This window comes from Moschus berezovskii, chromosome 18 (genome assembly GCF_049115385.1).
Source record: "Moschus berezovskii isolate FMDL1 chromosome 18, NW_MosBer_1.0, whole genome shotgun sequence".
NCBI lineage: Eukaryota > Metazoa > Chordata > Mammalia > Artiodactyla > Moschidae > Moschus > Moschus berezovskii.
The window spans coordinates 73,223,993-73,241,766 of NC_142477.1; the positions used below are offsets into that span (position 1 = coordinate 73,223,993).

At 42.8% G+C, this 17,774-nt stretch overlaps 1 protein-coding gene across 1 annotated transcript in view; it reads right to left on the reverse strand.

The window, feature by feature from the left end:
* ATP6V0E1 (ATPase H+ transporting V0 subunit e1) overlaps positions 1-10,506 on the reverse strand; it is a 29,883-nt gene extending 19,377 nt beyond the window's left edge. Inside the window, exons 1-2 of the mRNA XM_055421837.2 lie at positions 10,310-10,506; positions 4,707-4,754 (exon numbers count right to left, since the gene is read on the reverse strand). Coding sequence (XP_055277812.1) covers positions 4,707-4,754; positions 10,310-10,413 — 152 coding nt within the window. The 5' untranslated portion in view covers positions 10,414-10,506. The remainder of the gene's footprint in view (positions 1-4,706; positions 4,755-10,309) is intronic.
* Positions 10,507-17,774: the final 7,268 nt, after the last annotated feature.

A 17,774-nucleotide genomic window follows, 5' to 3' on the forward strand; every position in this document is an offset into this window, starting at 1 on the left:
TCAACAGAACTTATCCAATCTGAAGAAACAGGAAAAAAAATTGAAAAGAAAATCAAAGTCTACCATAGGTGGAATTGTAGTCTCAGAAGGAAAATGAATAGAGAAAAAAAAAAAAAGAATATAGACTGAAATTTTCTCAAATTTGGTGGAAAACAGTTAAGATCCAATAGCTCAGCAAGCCCAATCAGAATAAATTCAAACAAAACCACACCTATGCACATCATAGTAGAATTTATACTGAAAAGCAAAAATAAAAGAGAAAATCTTGATAACATTCAGAGCACATAAGGAACAATTATTCAAATTACAGCTGAGTTCTCAGCAGAAATAATGGAGGACAGAAGATAATGGAAGAGCACCTTTAAAACTGGCTGAAAGAAAAAAAAAATCCTTCAAAAATGAGAATGGGGGCTTCCCTGGTGGCCCAGTGGTTAAAAATCCGCATTCCAAAGCAAGGGACATGGGTTTGATCCCTGGTCCAGGAACTAAGATCCCACATCCAGTAAATAGAGAGCCTGCCCAGAGAGAGCCTGCATGCCACAACTATTTACCCTGAGCTCCACAACAAGAGAAGCCCTCACAAGCCCACAACTAGAGACAGTCTACTTGCAATGAAGATCCAGCACAGAAAAAATTTTAAAAATAAATACATAAAATAAAGGGGAGGGAGAGAAAAATACAAAATAGCTAAATAACCTGAAGGAATTAAAACAGAATACTCAAAATATTCAATTAACCAAAAGTAAGGCATAAAAGGACAGAGGAACACATATGAGTTGAGCCAAACAGAATACAATGAACAAAACGGTGAACCCAAACCTAGCTATAATATATACATTACTTACGTTACATTAATTGTATAAGGAATATCCCTTTGCCAAAAGGCAAAGACAGTCTGAATAGACAAAATAGTAAACCCAAGCAGTATATTGTCTTCAAAAGGGCACGTTCTAAACATAAAGACACAGATAAAATGAACAGAGGAAAAGTGGTACAATTATTGATATAAATAAGACAAAGCAAAAACTGAGTTAAGGAGTATTACCAAGGATAAAGATATCTGATCATGTTAGAACCGCTAATTCATCAGAAGACATATGACGATCATATACATGCATCCTTCTATAACAGCTTTAAAACATATGAAACAAACAAGGATTTCTTTTAAAGAGAAATAGAAAAGTCCACGATTATAGCACCCTAGAGCCCGGGCTCTGCAACAAGAGAAGCCTCCACAGTGAGAAGCCCTTGAGCCTCAATGAAGAGTAGCCCCGCCCACTGCAACCAGAGCCCTCGGCCAGTCATGAAGACCCAGCACCATCAAAAATAAATACACAAATAAATAATAATTTTAAAAAATCACTGATAATAATACATTTTTCTTATTCTTCATTACAAGTTTTCACACACAGCATCGTATTCAAAAATTCACCGAACCATACATACTACAACATAATCAGGTCAAATATTATTCAACCTAGCAGAATTAAGGTCTTCTGGTCTCCTGGTCAACATTTCTTTTTCTCTATCACTCTGCAGGTAAGATTTACAATTAGTCAAATGCTTGCCACCTTCACAATATAATACTAAATTTCTAATTTACTCTGAAGATGTGAGTTCTGTGACTCAGGGTAAGCTACAACATAACTCAAATTAACAACTAATCTAAGACCAAGAGAAGGTATAGAATAGTAACTAAAAGGCCTGTACGCTTAAGAAACAAAAGTGATCTTGCGCCTCAGAGATGGAACCATATGTAGAGCATTTAGGCTTTCCTCTGCTGAACTAGTAACACAAGCTGGTTGTTCTGGCAGAGATCCTGATTTATTCAGAACTCAAACAAGGTACACCCCATGGAATCTAACTTTGGACTAGAACAAACTGGAAAGAGGGACGAATGCCACAAACAGAAGGCAATTCAAAAGTCTATGACTATTTCAAAACATAACTTTGTTTAGGAAATCTAGTTTCTTTGGGCATGTCTTACTATAAATGAGGTATGTTCAAGAAACTATGTGTATAGTGCCAAACAGTAAAGTTTTCTTTGAATTTCAAATTAAATGTATTACAGAATCACACCCCTGTGTGGAATAAGGTATGTGAACTATTTGGAATCTGAATTCCATCTGCAGGTTTCAGGCAAATATTTTGCAAATCAGATAAATGATCAAGTTTCAAAGAAACAAAAGAAAAAAACAATTGCATAGAGGCTTCCCTGGTGGCTCAGTGGTGAAGAATCGCCTGCCCACGCAGGACAGACAGAGTCACTCCCTGCTCCGGGAAGGTATCACGCGCCGCAGAGCGCCTAAGCCCGTGGGCCACAGCTACCAAGCCAGTGCCCCAGAGCCTCGGAGCCACAAGTACTGAGGCTGCCGCCACAGCTACCGAAGCCCTGCACCAAGAGCCTGTGCTCCCCAATCGGACCAACCTTCGAAGCAAGAAGCCCACTGACTGCAGCCTGAGCGGAGACTGCTCACCACAACTAGAGAAAAGCCCTCACAGCACCAAGACTGAACACAGTCAAAAATAAATAAAACTAAAAAAAAGAGAGAGAACCTTAAAAAAAAATTGAGCACAGTCTCTACCACCCAGCTCATTTCTCCATAAAATGGCCTCCAGAAGCATTTAATGTTACAACACTGTGTACTAACTACCTTTATTAACACATTGATGACAGTACTGACCCTCGGTCAACAGAGCAGCCGCCAGCACACTGGGACAAAGGAGAAACCCAGACAGCAAGAGGTGAGGGCTCAATCAGTTCTTAACTAAGTCACTAAGACTCAAAGCAACATAATTCCCAAACAAGTCCAGTTACTGTATTTTATACTTGAAAATGAAGACACGAGGCATGAGACTAATTGGAAAGGTCTCCTGCCTGTTTTAAAGAGAATATCCAGAAAATTAACCAGATTTCAGAGACAGTGGAGGACCAGAAAGTCACAGAACACTTTTGCCTCATCTTAGTTTAATCTCAAGTCATTCCTCTGTACAATAATTTTCTCTCTTTTAAGATCCCATCACTAACCTTACTGCTCACGCAGCAGAGATCAAAGGAATGAAAAAAAGGCTTTTTCAATCACAGGACTACTCCTTGGCTCCTGGATTGATAAAGAGCTCCCTTGCTGGAATTTCTAGAGGACATCTGATTCGGTAGGTCAAGCTGATACTCAATCACCCCTACTTAGATGAGGAATTGTTGATGCAAGCACTTCTTCTCATTCACTCTTCAGAGCTAAACACAGCTAGAATAAGAACGCCCTCACCTGTCAGACTTCCATTCTGGGGAAGTGTGAAATGTTTCACACTTCAGGTCTTTCCGGGAAGACCCGAAAAAGACTTCACCTTTCTAAAAAGACTAAAACAAGGCAACTGCACAAAGTCTCATCATCTAAGCTCGCATGTCAAGGCAGTTAAACATCATCCTCAGCCACACTTCCATCATGCTATATGATTTAGCTTTAAACACCGCAAGCTGCACTTAAGCAAGTAATCGAACGGACAGACAGCCAAAATTTATGGTAATTTAACTCTTTGACAGGGGCAGATTTTGATGTATGCCAGCAACTAGGATTGGCTCCTACCCACAAACCTCTTTGCAAAACCTCAATGCAAAAGCCCCAGGATATAAGAAATTCAGATTCAGAGCCACAGAGAACCATGGCTTTTCCCCACAGGATTAGAAATGTTGCTTCCCACCATATGTGAGCACTAAACAATAGCTGGCCATCACCAATACTTTTCCATACAAGGAAGTCTCAGGAAACTAGCAAGCTCTCTTTTACAGAAAAGAATTGCTGGTTTTAAAACAAGCAATCCCTAAAAGGATAAATTTTACGGTATGTAAAATATATCTCAATTTTAAAAAAAGAAGGACATTGCTCGCAGTTCAGTGGTTAAGACTCCAAGCTCCCAACACATGGGGCATGGGTTCAATCCCTGCTCGGTTCAATCCCTGGTCAGGGAACTAAGATCCCACAGGCTACTCAGTGTGGCCAAAAGAATAAATAAATAAATACATAAATAAAATTTAAAAAAAAATACTTCAAATAATGTTTTGCCATTTCTAACAGTATTTCAAAACTATATGTTGAGAAATGACTTCATATATCCTAAAGCTTTCATTCAACAGTTGATACAATCTATTCAAACAGAAGCTAATTATTATCATACTTTGATATAGTGTATAGTAAATTATTTTAAAAGGTCACCCTTTCTCTGGATTACAATTCCAGTTTGACGTCTATTCATGAGATAAAAGTCATAGTTAAGAATGGCTTTACTGGCTTCATAACACGATATTTAAGTGAAAAATATAGGCTCAAATACTTCATGGAAGTAAAATCTGAAGCAGTATGATGACAATTTCCAACTAATTATATGATTGAAATAAGTGCCAAATAAATGACACCTGTATGGCCAGAGCTGAGCATCGGCACAACTCTTAGGTAACAGACTGAACACAGGAAACCACCTTTCCAATCTTGAGTTACTATTTCTAGATGTTACACCAAGAACAAACCCCAATTAAACAGAAGTATAAAGTTTCATGATAACCGTGAAACTTAGTTTCTTGATAACCTTAACTTAACCAAACTTAACTCGATAACCAAAACTTAACTTGATAACCACTTACTTAACTTCTAATCAAACATATGATAAATACCAGAAATAACTGATTATCATTTTAGAAATAAACTACTTACAAGAGATAGCAGCAAACTGAACAGGTCACCAACATAGTGATGATAACTCTGGAGAAAAAAAAAGTGCAATCATTAGATAACTATGCATGCCTTGTAGGAGGTTTAAGCTCCCTTCCCAGGTGGTCAAGCTGGCAAGGACTGCACTCTGGGAAAACGGGATCTGATCTGCTGAAACACCAGGAGACATCAGTGTGCCCTGCGCACACTAGGCAGAACTCTACATAAGTCATTAACATTTGCATACAAGGGTATGTGCACTGATGCTACAGGTTAGAGGTCTATTCCAAACCCACATAAACTAAACACAAAAGGCTGCAGTAGTAATTAGCTTCAATACCCAAGGAACTGCCCTATCTGGTAGCATTCTCTGCAATAAAATACTATACTTTTTAGCCTTCATCTCTCCCCATCTCCATTTCTTTCTGAAAAAGTTAAACCTGGATCTTTGAGCAGTTGAACTCTGACATTTTAAAAAACTGAACTTGTGATAGTCTTTTCACTTTCTCTTTCTAAAGGCTCCCCTTTGAAATCTCCTACTCCTGAAAAGCTCCGCCACTTCCATCCCTCAGTTTTGTCATCTCCTTACTCATACCGCCCCTGCACCTGCAGTCACCAATCTATAAGGATTAGTTCTTTGTTTTTTGGCTGCTCTGGGTCTTAATTGCAGTATGTGGACTCTAGTTCCCTGACCAGGGATCGAACCTGGGTAGCCTGCATTGGGAACATGGAGTCTTAGCCACTGGACCAACAAGGAAGTCCTTAACACCTTTAAGGCACGCCCATCATCTGTAAGAATGATTTCCAAATATGGCATCTCCACACTCCACAGAATATGCAAGACTATCTCCTATAAGGCAGGGAGCAAATATCACAACTCCTCTATGTGATGATGTTTAACTTATCCTTTAGAAATTCTGTGCGTGCGTGTGTGTGTGTGTGTTGTGTGTGTGTATATACACACACACAACACACATACACATATATATTTATCCCCCTGTGGTTAATACATCGGCTTGTCCATTCACTCATTCAACAGACTCAGTGTCCTGCATATACCAGGCTCTGGAGAGAGGAGAAAGCAAAAGGGATGAAGTTTAGCAAAGAAAAGGCTCCTGGTGAGAGGGCATCAGGTTCAAAGGGACAGGTGGCTGAGCACAGCAAGAAGAGCCTGGTAGGAAGTGAGATCAGAGGTATCTCACAGCCTCTGAAAGGAAAAGGGAAGCTATTTTGGAGGGATTTGCAGAGAGGAATGACAAAATGGGGCTTCCCTGGTGGCTCAGGTGGTAAAGAATCTGCCTGCAATGCAGGAGACCAGGGTTTGATCCCTGGATTGGAAAGATCCCCTGGAGAAGGGAATGGCAACCCACTTCAGTATTCTTGCCTAGAGAATTCCATGGACAAAGGAACCTGGTGGGCCACAGTCCACGGGGTCGCAAAGAGTCAGATCCAACCAAACAACTAACAACAATGACAAAATCTGATCCAAACTGTAATAGGATCTCTCTGCAGGGTGAAAACAGACTTGGGAAGAGGAAGCAAGGGGAAAAGCAGAAAAACCAGTTAGAGGACAGCTGCACTAATGGACCAGCCTGGTAGCAGTATGGGTCGTGAGAACTGGTCAGACTCTAGATATATCCTGCAGGCACATTCTTCAACAAAATACGTACCTCATACATAAGCTTATAATATGATACATACATGAACAGGCATTAAGGCTTGCACTATCAAATTTTGATAGTTCCACAACAAAAGTGTTTGACGCTCTATAAGATCGAGCCCAGCCTCTCACTCGTCAGTCCCCTCCAGTCCCCTTCTCACCCTCTACTTGCAAACAGCGTCTCACTCCTGAACGTGGGTGCCCTGAGTGTCCCTAAACGCATCACGTTTGTTTAGCCTCCATCCCAAGCTCCCGTTCATCTCCTTCCATTCCCCTGCCCCAACCCAGAATCCCTCCCTCCATCTTCCTCTTCCCCAAAAGACCATCTCAGAAAATGGAAACAGGTGAGGCCCCTTTGTACTATTCATTTGACACTGGAGAGCAAAAGGTCCCTCATGGGAATTCCCTGCTGGTCCAGTGGTTAAGACTCCGAGTGTCCAGTGTGCTGGGAAACTAAGATCTCGCAAGCTCAGAGGTGTGACGTGGCCAACAAGCATGAAAACATCAGTTCCTGATGTGTTTTTTTCCTTAGTTATGGTCTGCTTAAGTGTTTAGGGGTAAAGTGTCACAATGACTGCAATGTGTGCTCAAATGGTTCAGCAAAATTATGTATGTATGCACACCTGGCTTCAGAGACAAAGCAAATATAAAGCAAATATGAATGTTAACATTATTGTATCTGGGTAGTGTTACATAATACTTACACTACTCTCCTTTTCTGTATGTTTAACAATGTTATGTCTGAAAAAACTGGAGCTGTGAATCCTTGGCACACTAATCCCCGTGCTCTGTTTCCACCCCCTCCCCCACCTGAAGTTTTTAGAGAATCTCTAGATTCCTAGAGGAAAGTGGGAAATCATAAAGAATAGGAACAGTTAGGAACCAGCATTCCAGGTACAGACTTCATTGTATTCTGCCCTTTTTCAGGTGCAGAAAAGATGACGGTAAGGGGCTTGCTTTAGGTTACATACAGATTCAGAAGACCTTGTTCCCTTTTGCCCTCATTTCCCTCCAGTTTCACAAGGTCCTGAAATTCTAATCACCCAAGTTTTTGCATTTTGACATGCAGGGATCTCAGAGAAGAAAATTTAACAGCAAAAACTCTTTTCTCTCCTCACACAGCACCTTTACTTGTCTCCTTAATGAAAATGTTTTCAATCCTTCAAATCGGAAATGCTCTCCTGCATTAAAAATTCACCATATACATATACACAATGGAGTATTACTCAGCCATTAAAAAGAATACATTTGAATCAGTTCTAATGAGGTGGATGAAACTGGAGCCTATTATACAGAGTGAAGTAAGCCAGAAAGAAAAATACCAATACAGTATACTAATGCATATATATGGAATTTAGAAAGATGGTAACGATAACCCTGTATGCTGCTGCTGCTAAGTTGCTTCAGTCGTGTCCGACTCTGGGCAACCCCATAGACGGCAGCCCACCAGGCTCCCCCGTCCCTGGGATTCTCCAGGCAAGAACACTGGAGTGGGTTGCCATTTCCTTCTCCAATGCGTGAAAGTGAAAAGTGAAAGTGAGGTCACTCAGTCGTGTCCGACTGAGTAACCCCATGGACTGCAGCCTACCAGGCTTCTCCATCCATGGGATTTTCTAGGCAAGAGTACTGGAGTGGCTTGCCATTGCCTTCTCCAATAACCCTGTATACGAGACAGCAAAAGAGACACAGATGTATATAACAAACAGTCTTTTGGACTCTGTGGGAGAGGGCGAGGGTGGGATGATTTGGGAGAATGGCATTGAAACATGTATATTATCATATGTGAAACGAATCGCCAGTCCAGGTTCGATGCATGATACAGGATGCTCGGGGTTGGTGCACTGGGATGACCCAGAGGGATGGTATGGGGATGGAGGTGGGAGGGGGGTTCAAGATGGGGAACACATGTACACCCATGGAGGATTCATGTCAATGTATGGCAAAACCAATGCAATGTAAAGTAAAAAAAAAAAAGCAATAAAGATTAAAAAATAAAAATTCGGACTCTGGAGTATAAGTAAGTTTGTTTAAAGAAATTTAGTCTGTTCAACTTGAAAAAAATAAATAAATAAAATTGGAAAAAATAAAAATAAAAATTCACCATAGTCCTTGAAACAATTCAGCTCCTCCATTTAAAAAAAAAATTATCTGCGGTCTTTTCAGGAGGTAAAAGAGAAACAATAATAATTTAGTACTAATATTTCCATTTTACAGAGAGGAAGTAGGAACACGGAAAAGTTAAATTATCCAAGGTCATAGGGATCGTCCAACTGGGAGCAGTGTTTCTCAAAGTGTAATACAGTAACTCCTAGGAGACACCTTGTGTTTTAAGACCTGTTCGATCCTACCAAGAGCAGGAAATAACAAGGGCTGGGGTGGAGGCTATGAATTAAATCCAGATAACCTATTACTAGCAGGTCAAACCTGAACCGCAACACTAGGACTACAAACTGAGAAACCCATGGCCCACAGGAGGCACCTCATTACTCTGGGTGAGAACAATGGCATCAAGACCCAAGGCTGGGCTCAGTGGGCCCCAAATAGGGAACTGCAAGAAAGAAGTGGTCAACACTACCAGCACATTAATAAATGTTTTCTGAGCATGAAGGCTGGAAAGATAGTGGGTAACGAAGCAGCTGAAGACAGAAACACAAGAGCACTTTGTTTTTCTCTAACTCGAGTAGGAGAAACAAGTCCAAGGAATTAAATTTGGTTAACACAAATTGTTTTAATAACCTGAGAATTCTCATCTATTACAGGCTGGAAAGATGACCCTACATAACTGATGCCATCCGAGGAGGGAGTAGCGGGGAGCAGAATGGGTGGGCATAATGCAGCCAGACGATAAATTCGCCTACAATTTTTACTTTTTAAACAAATCATGATTTACTTGTAAGCTAGATGAAAGGAACGGGTCTAACACAAGTTTATTGCAGACAGCAAAAGCGGTTCAGGTCACAAACTATTAAGTAAGAGCATTTTCTTTCCTTTAATAAAGGCAATAGATCACTCAACAACCCATTATTGAATGCCTGCTATGCATGCAGAGCACTGTGAAGTCACCAATTAGTTTCAAAGAATAAAACAAGAGATGGTGTTCCCCAAAATCTGTGATTCATAATAAGCTTCACCCCCACATGATCTTGCTGCTGAGAAAAAATGACTAAAAGGCAAAGAGGAACCAGAAAGAGGGTTTCCAAAGCTCCTTTGAAGATAACACTATTTCATACAATAATTAAAAAAGTTTACTTAGAAAACAGATAAAGCTCTATTTAACAAAGAAGTCGGGGGAGCGGGGAGAGTCTTTCTTACCCAATCATTCTAAGAGCTTGTTACACTCATACACAAGTGCTGGAGCACCCTTCGAAAGGTATGACGCAGGGGTTTCTAAACAATACCTCCTGCTCTTTGGTAGTTAACCTCGCTCCAGATCAAGCCCCAACTAGCTCCTGGCGCCCACTAGACGCAAGGCCTGGGCTCAACGCTGCGGCACACGCGTGAGCTGTGCAACTGCGACAGCCTGTGAGGTAGAGGTCAATTTCTGTTTTATTTATTTGATCCGTCCCCTTAAAGAGTAGACAAAGGAGGCCTCATTTGGATAGACAGCGGGGTAAGGCGACAGCCGTCTGGTGACGAGCCCCAACTTCTCCTCGAGGAGGGATACAACGACGGCACCCTCCCCACACAGGGCCGTGAGGAAACAAAATTCCCCTGAAGCTTCTTCCCAAGGAGCTTCCGCCGGAGACCGCCCTCCTCAGTTCAGGCTGGGAGACACTGAGGCTGCCGCGAAAAGCAAGTCGGGGGGCTGCCGGGGGCTGGGGGGCCGAAGCCTGACTGGAGGGCGGGATCACCGGGCAAGGTCTCCGACCGGCGCCGTCCCCCTTCCCCGCCCGGCCCGGCGGGTTCTCACCGCGCTTCCCTCCCCAGGCAGGCCTGGAGCACTTACCCCCGGTTGGGACCCTTAGGGATGAACCAGGGCACCAGGAAGCCGACGATGCCCCAGAACACGCTCATCACGATGAGAGGGACGGTGAGGCCGGTGTACGCCATGGTTGCTGCGGGAAGCGCCAGCCCCGGGCCAGCGGCCGCACTCGGATCCCACCCGGAAGTGTCAACCCGGCCGCGGAACCTGCGCGCGCAAAGGCCCGCCCCCCGCGTTCCCACGTGACCGCGCGCGGGCCTCCGCCCCGCCCTCCGCTGGGAGACCGCTGCGCTCCTGCTGTCAGTCACTCTGGAGCCCCAGAGCTAGAGAAGTGTCGTCAGGGGCTCAGCAAAGCTTTCCGATAAGAAGGTGGCCCTTGTAAGAAAAGTGTAGTTATTCACAGCCTTATCTTCTTTTACAGCAAGCATATATAGAGAACTTCATAGTAAGTTTCAGTTAAGAATTCTGTGTGGTAGCCACTGGGTCATGAGCTTTAAGTGCTTGCGTTTCGTTTTGAACACCTCACGACAGCCTGTGACGCCGTTTAATTATTATCCCCACTTTGCAGGTGAAGAAACTGAGGCCCAGGAAGGGGGTTAAGGATCTTGCTCAGGGTTACATAGCTGTTAAGTAGCAAAGCCAAGATTCAACCTTTGTTGGTATGATTTTCAAGGCCAGTGCGTAACTACTGCCCTCCTGAATAACGTGGACTGTGCCAGGTTTGGAGGGTTACAGGTTTCAGACGCACCTACCCACTGGGAGTTCACAGGCTGGTGAAAAGACAGACTTTGAGCGGGCCACTGAATGCAGTGTGAAGGCAGATTGGAACACTGTGCATGACTTTTCCACCCCAAGCCAGTCTTGAGCTGAGCCTTGAAAGAGGAGTAGGGATTAGCCAGGGTAGTAAGAAGAAGGTAAGGGAATTTCTGATGCTTGCCAAGGATTTGCACAAGTGTTCAGTGTATATGACAGCCTTGGAAGAGAGGAAGAATGTAATTCTTAGAGAAGTTGATGGAGCTTTCAGGCAAAAGCAAGATGGAAAGCAAATGTGTAAACCAACCCAGTATGCTTCACCCTGGGGCATGGTTTTCCCCCGGATAGTCACATTTCCCTACCTGAATTACCTCCTGATTTCTTCCCTCAGTCAGCTAGAATGGATTAAATGGGAAGCTGGACCAAGGATCTTTGGCATCTCTTCAAACATGATTTCAAACCTTTACCTGGAGGACAACATAGGAAACTAGTTGGTCTCCTTTGCGCTCATCCTGCCCCTTCCCAGCAGCTCAGTCTCAGCATAAATTCTATTGTTCTTAAACTCCATTCCAGGCACCACCTTCACAAGACCGATTTCATTCTGTTAATGCATGTCTTGTGCCCTTGTACTTGTTTGTGTGTATAAAACAACCAACCCTTTAGTAGAGGGCAAACTCCTTGAGAATGGGTGCTTTTTAACTGATCTGTCTTCCTTAGAAGCATTTTGTGCCTAGAGTGTGCTCAATAAACTTTTGTACACTGCAATGAATAGTTAAGAAAGGGTGACATCAGCCAGAACTAAATTAGAGAAAAAAGCTTGGTCTTTCTTCACATTTCTTTTTTTAAAAGCTTATTTCTAATTGTGACTATAAATATACATAACATGAAATATATCTTCTTAACCACTGTTAAGTGTACAGTCCGGTAGTGTTAAGTATCTTAACACGGTTGTGCACCAGATCTCCAGAACTATTTTATACCCACTAACCAAGTTCCCATTCTTCCCTCCCCTGGTTCCTGGCAACCACCATTCTACTTAATTGTTTCTGTAAGCTTAACTACTCAAGATACCTGATGTCAGTAAAGTCATAGAACGTTCGTCTTTTTGTGACTGGCTTGTGTATCACTGAGCATAATGTCCTAGAGATTCATCCATGCTGTAGCACATATCAGAATTTCCGTCCTTCTTAAGGCTGAATAATATTCCACTGTGTGTACATACCACATTTTGTTTTTCCATTTGTCCGTGGTTGGATAGTTGGGTTGCTTCCGCTTTTTTGGCTATTGTAAAAAATTTCCCCCTTTCTTAAATTAATGCAGGTGTTTTCTTTTAAGTTGATCTTGGTAAGTCTACCTTTTGCCTTGCCTTCTCGGCAGTCTCTCTGAGAAGCAGATGTCAGGAGCATAGGCATGTAGCTGTTCAGACACTGGTTCTGTTTCAGCCGCTGTGAAAGAGAAAACACTTTAATCTGGGTATTATATATGTGGGCTAGTATTGGCCAATAGCTCCCTCTATCAGTCGGTCTGTCAAAAACATTTTATCACACATTCCAAGTGAAAGCTGTGGAGAAGGCCAAGAGCTAGGATTCAGTGACCACCCTCCAAATGAAGAAATATTCTCTGGTTTCAAGTCTCCTGCAAGAAAAAAATGAGACTTCGGGCAGCATGGTCCCAGGACTGCTGGAGAGTCCTAGAGACTCTCCCAGTGGATCGGCCAGGTCCTCTCTTTTCTAACCACCAATCTATGTGACGCTGAATTTGACACTGAATTTTCTTCCTTTGCTTCACCCAGAACATCATTGCAACAGGTCAATTGCAGAAGCATTATAAGAATCCATTTGTTTTCTACTAAGCCAGACATAAAGGCACTGTGCACAGTGTCACTCTTTTGGCTACTTTTTTTGGTTTTGTTTTGGAAAAGGTAGTTATTTTCCATAAAGACATTAACGTGTTTTGAGTTTATTATTTTTTTTAATGAATTAAAATCTTACAATGTTAATATTTAATATGGTGAATTATTCTGATAGATGTAATCCACATAAAAAAGGTCTTTGGGTCCTCAGTAACTTTTATTTATCTTTGGCTGATCTGGGTCTTTGGAGAAGAAAACGGTAACCCACTCCAGTATTCTTGCCTTGAGAATCCCATGGACGGAGAAGCCTGGTTAGGCTACAGTTCACGGGGTCGCAGAGTCGGACACGACTGAGCGACGGAACGGAACGGAACGGATCTGGGTGTTTGATGTTGTGAGCGGGCTTTCTCTAGTTAAAGTAAATGGGAGCTACTCTCCAGTAGCGGTGTGCCGGCTTCTCATAGCAGTGGCTTCCCTTTTGTGGAGCATGGGCTTTAGGGCGCATGGGCTTTATTCAGTAGTTCTGGTGCTTGGGCTTAGTTGCTTCACAGCTTGTGGAATCTTCCTGGACCACGGATTGAAACCGTGTCCTCTGCATTGGCAGGGATTCTCAACCACTGGGCCACCAGGGAAGTTGCTCAGTAATTTTTAAATTAGAGGAGACGTCTCAGAGGCAACTTCAGTAGCATAGAGTAAGCAAGAGTGGACTGAAACATTACAGTGCAAACCCCAAGGAGCTCCTAAACAGGAACACGGGGCTACAAAGCCACAGTCGTAAAGCTCCTTTCTAAACTGACTGCGAAGGTTACAAGTTAGTGGAGAAGCGGAAACTCCAGCATAATTGACTGCTGTTGACTCTGCTCAGATATGGGGAAAGTGCACTGTGGGCTGACAACACTGATTACAGCAGCTACCATTTTCTGATGGCCACTCGTCAGTCATTAAACAAGGTGCTCTGAATTACCTGTCTCACTGAGTGCTCACAACGCCTAAGTAGGTGTTATTAAATTCATTTTACATGTTAAGAAAGAGAGGCTCAGATTTGTAACTTGCTCAAAGTCTAGCTGTTTTAAGAGATAAAACTGGGATCTGTATGTAGGTCTTTGTAGCTCCTGTTCTTCCTAGTAAACCATGCTCCCTCTTCTATCTCAAATAGTAAATCACCAAAAGAAAAAATCCCTTAAATTATACACTACTTTAAAACATAGAGACATCTAACGCATAAGACGAGACCTTTGAAAACCTGTTGCAGAATTAGCTGCCCTCATATTAGGGATAGACTAGGATGTGGTTGATTTAGTTATTTCTGATGGACAAATAATATTTTACTTATATTGATGCATATTTGTATTGTAATTATGATATTCAGGAATAAATCAACCTTATATAGCTATTTAAATTTGAATGACCTGCCATTCTCATGAAGACTTATTCATGGACCAGACTTTAGCAAAAACCCAATCCTGTATGTATAGAGTATTTCTAGAAGGATGCAAAAGACTGGGAACAGTGGCTGCTTCTGGCGAGAACTGAGTGGCTGAGAGTCAGGTGGCGAGGACACTCACTTCTCACTGTTGGCGCCTCTTGTGCCTGTTTATGCTGTACTATTTATGCAGGCGTGCATGCTAAGTTGCTTCAGTTGTGTCCAACTCTTTGTGACCCTATGGACTGTAGCCTGCCACTCTCCTCTGTTCAGTTTTTTTTTTTCTTTAAAAGAAAAAAACTAATTAAAAAGAACAATGGACAAAGACCCAAGCCATTACCAGATTGGAACTGCTCAACTCTATAGTCTATAGCATCAGCAGAGTACAGAGGGACTCTTGGTTAGTAAAGTTCTGCCTGGTTCCCAGATCTGATTACTTACTTGCTTACCCAACTCACGTGGAAAGCCCTGTAGCTGAACATCTCAGACCCCAGTGCCCTATGAAAGCAGACACTCAGAAGGAGTTATCTGAAGTGTGAAAGTTTGGAGTCTTTCCAAAATAACACAGGGGGACTCACTCACGTAAGTGGACATCTGCAAATTTGATGAAAAGGTCAGTAGGAAACTACTTAATTCAAACTCATTCCAGGAAACATACTAAACCCCCCTCCCCAGCCTGAACCTTGATAAGCAGGCCCATCCAGCTGGCATTCTACAGTCCCAGTTTCCTGCAGCAGCCCAAGCACATTACTGCTGCCTTTAAACCCTCCCACTTTGGTCAAGAACCAGCATTTACCCAGATTCCCTGGAGAAAAACTTTTCTCTATATTCCTGCAGACAAACCCACTGCAATCTCCTCAGAAAGACAGTAGCTATCACTTGCTGAGTTCTTTATGCTCTGCACACAGTATCTCAAGTGGTAAGTCTTGACAACTCTATTTGATAGGTACTCGCTTCATCTCCATTTTATAGATAACCATATAGGCCCAGAGAGGTTAGGCCATTTGCCCAGGGTCACACAGCTAGGAGATGATAGAGCTGGGATTAGCTCTCAGTTGATGCCGAATTCCTGCTGTTGATCATGCACTGTTATTCACATGACTGATGATAAGAAGTCTGTGTGATTTGGGGGAGATTACAGTTCTCAAAACTCTTATCTATCACTTGAACATGTTGCTGAAAAGAAACCAAATCTGATTCCTAGGAAATAATCATCATTTAAGTGTAATGGTGAGTGTAATAGTTGGACCCTAGGGCCCAGACCAGGAATCAGAAGATATTATCTTACTATAAATTTAACCTAGTTTGAAATCTGACTTTTATTCAAATTTTGGGCCCTAAAACATGTGTTACTAAGAGTGAAGACAAAAATTAAAAAATTAAACTCCAGCCCTTACTGGTTGACCTATTCATTATGCCTGCTAGACATACAGCTCAGTAGGCTGATATAGTCGCCATGTTTTGGGCACCTACTATATTTTATGTGCTGTGATTTGTATACATCCTGATCCACAATTTCCCAAATTTACCTAATTGTAAGTATCATACAAGGGCCATGTGAAAAATACACATGCATGCAAGACCCGAAGAGGCCTCTCTCTTCAGACCTACTGCATCACAGAATCTCCAGGTAAGGAGGTAGAGACTACTGGCAAGCACCCACACTGGCTCCTAAAATCAAGGGCATCTGGTGGACTCTACTTTAACTTTCAGTCTTGAAGATCAGTGTTTCTAGCTTCTTAGATAGAATAGGGAAACAGAGGTTCATAAAAAGGGCTGTCCAAAGACCAGAATAGGACTTGATTCAAGATTCATCTGACTCCAGAGCTGGCATCATTCTGCTCACTCTTAAACCAATGCTGCGGTCAGAACATGCACATTGAGTTCTGTGGTTTGTGATCTTATTGATCTTCTGTGAAAAATTATTACTTGAGTACAAGGTGAATATTAGAATTGGAAATACTGAATAATAACAGCAGTATTAGAATTTATACACTCATACTTTTGAAGTGTGCTCAGAAATAGCCCATTTGATCCTGGCATTTTATTTCTGCATTTTCCGTGAGACAGGAAGGCAGTGCAAGTATTCTCTTCTTTTGGCTCTGACAGTAAAGAATCTGCCTGCAATGCAGGAGACATGGACTTGATCCCCAGGTGGGGAGGGTCCCCTGGAGAAGAGAATGGCTACCCACTACAGTATTCTTGCCTGGAGAAATCCATGGGTAGCGGAGCCTGGCAGGCAACAGTCCATGCGGTCACAGAGTCGGACACAACTGAGTGACTGACGTCTTCTTCTACTGAGAAAATGGAAGCTGAGATGAGCAGCTTGCTCAGAGGCCTCTGACCATCCAGTGGTAGAGCTGCGACTGGCACTTGGTGGCTGGGGACAGTGCTCTTCCTACTACAGCACTGTTGGTACAAACACATAAATTCTTCTGTTTCACACGTGTAGGCTCTTATCAGACTCTAATAAAGGGCTGATAAGAGTAGAGGGAGGAATACCAGAGGGGCTGATGCGGGAGGTGAATGTCCTTTGATGCACCGAGGCCTGGGTTCAAATCCTAGCTCTGTCCCTTATGCTTTCTGGGATTTGGGCAATTAACCTAAACTCATTTTCTTCAGCAGTCAAAATGGAAAATGGAATCAGTCAACATGTATTAAGAAACATCAGTGTCAGATAAACCGTGTGTTACTAGAGAGCCATAACAGGCTCAGTTTGATGCATTAATCAAATGTGATAGTTTACCACAGGGGCAAGGGAGGATTTTAGATGTGGCTCCGAAGCTAGTCTTAAGGAATGACCAAAAGTTAGATTGGAGTCCAGTGAGGACAGGAAGAGTCCCGTCTCCACACACTGATGCTGCACAGGCTGAGGGTCTCACGCAGCCAGATGAAGCAAAAGGTCTGGATTTCTCTGTGCTCTCATTACATTTTACATGTTGGAAATTAATTTTTAAAGTTATGAAAACAATAGGACAAAAAAAATCTGTGAATCAAGTCAAGTCTTGCCTGTAGGCCATCAGTCTTCTGAATCATCTTTAGGAGAGGGCATTTCAGTCACACAGAGACAGCACCAGCAATGTCACGACTTGGGCCGGGCAGCCGGGTCAGGGAGAGCCATGCCCCTGGGTTGGTTGGGGGGGCGGAGGAGAGGAAGCTGGCTAGAGGGCAGCAGGGCAGGCCAGATTGGGAGTACTGAGCGGTGCCACTCTCTTGTGCCTGCCAGGCCGCATCCTGACTTCCGTCGAGCGGGGCAGACCTCTGCATCAGGAACCAGAGCCCTGTCCTGTCCACCCCGTTAGTATGAGGGTCTAAGCAGGAGCAGGGCCGTCTTAATCTCATAGCTGCTGCTGTGCTGCTCTTTGTAGATTAAAAGTATGAAAGACTCCCAACGGGGAATTTAGGATTAAGATGGATTTTACCTATAAAGCAAAAAAAAAAAATACCATTTGGAACAAGAA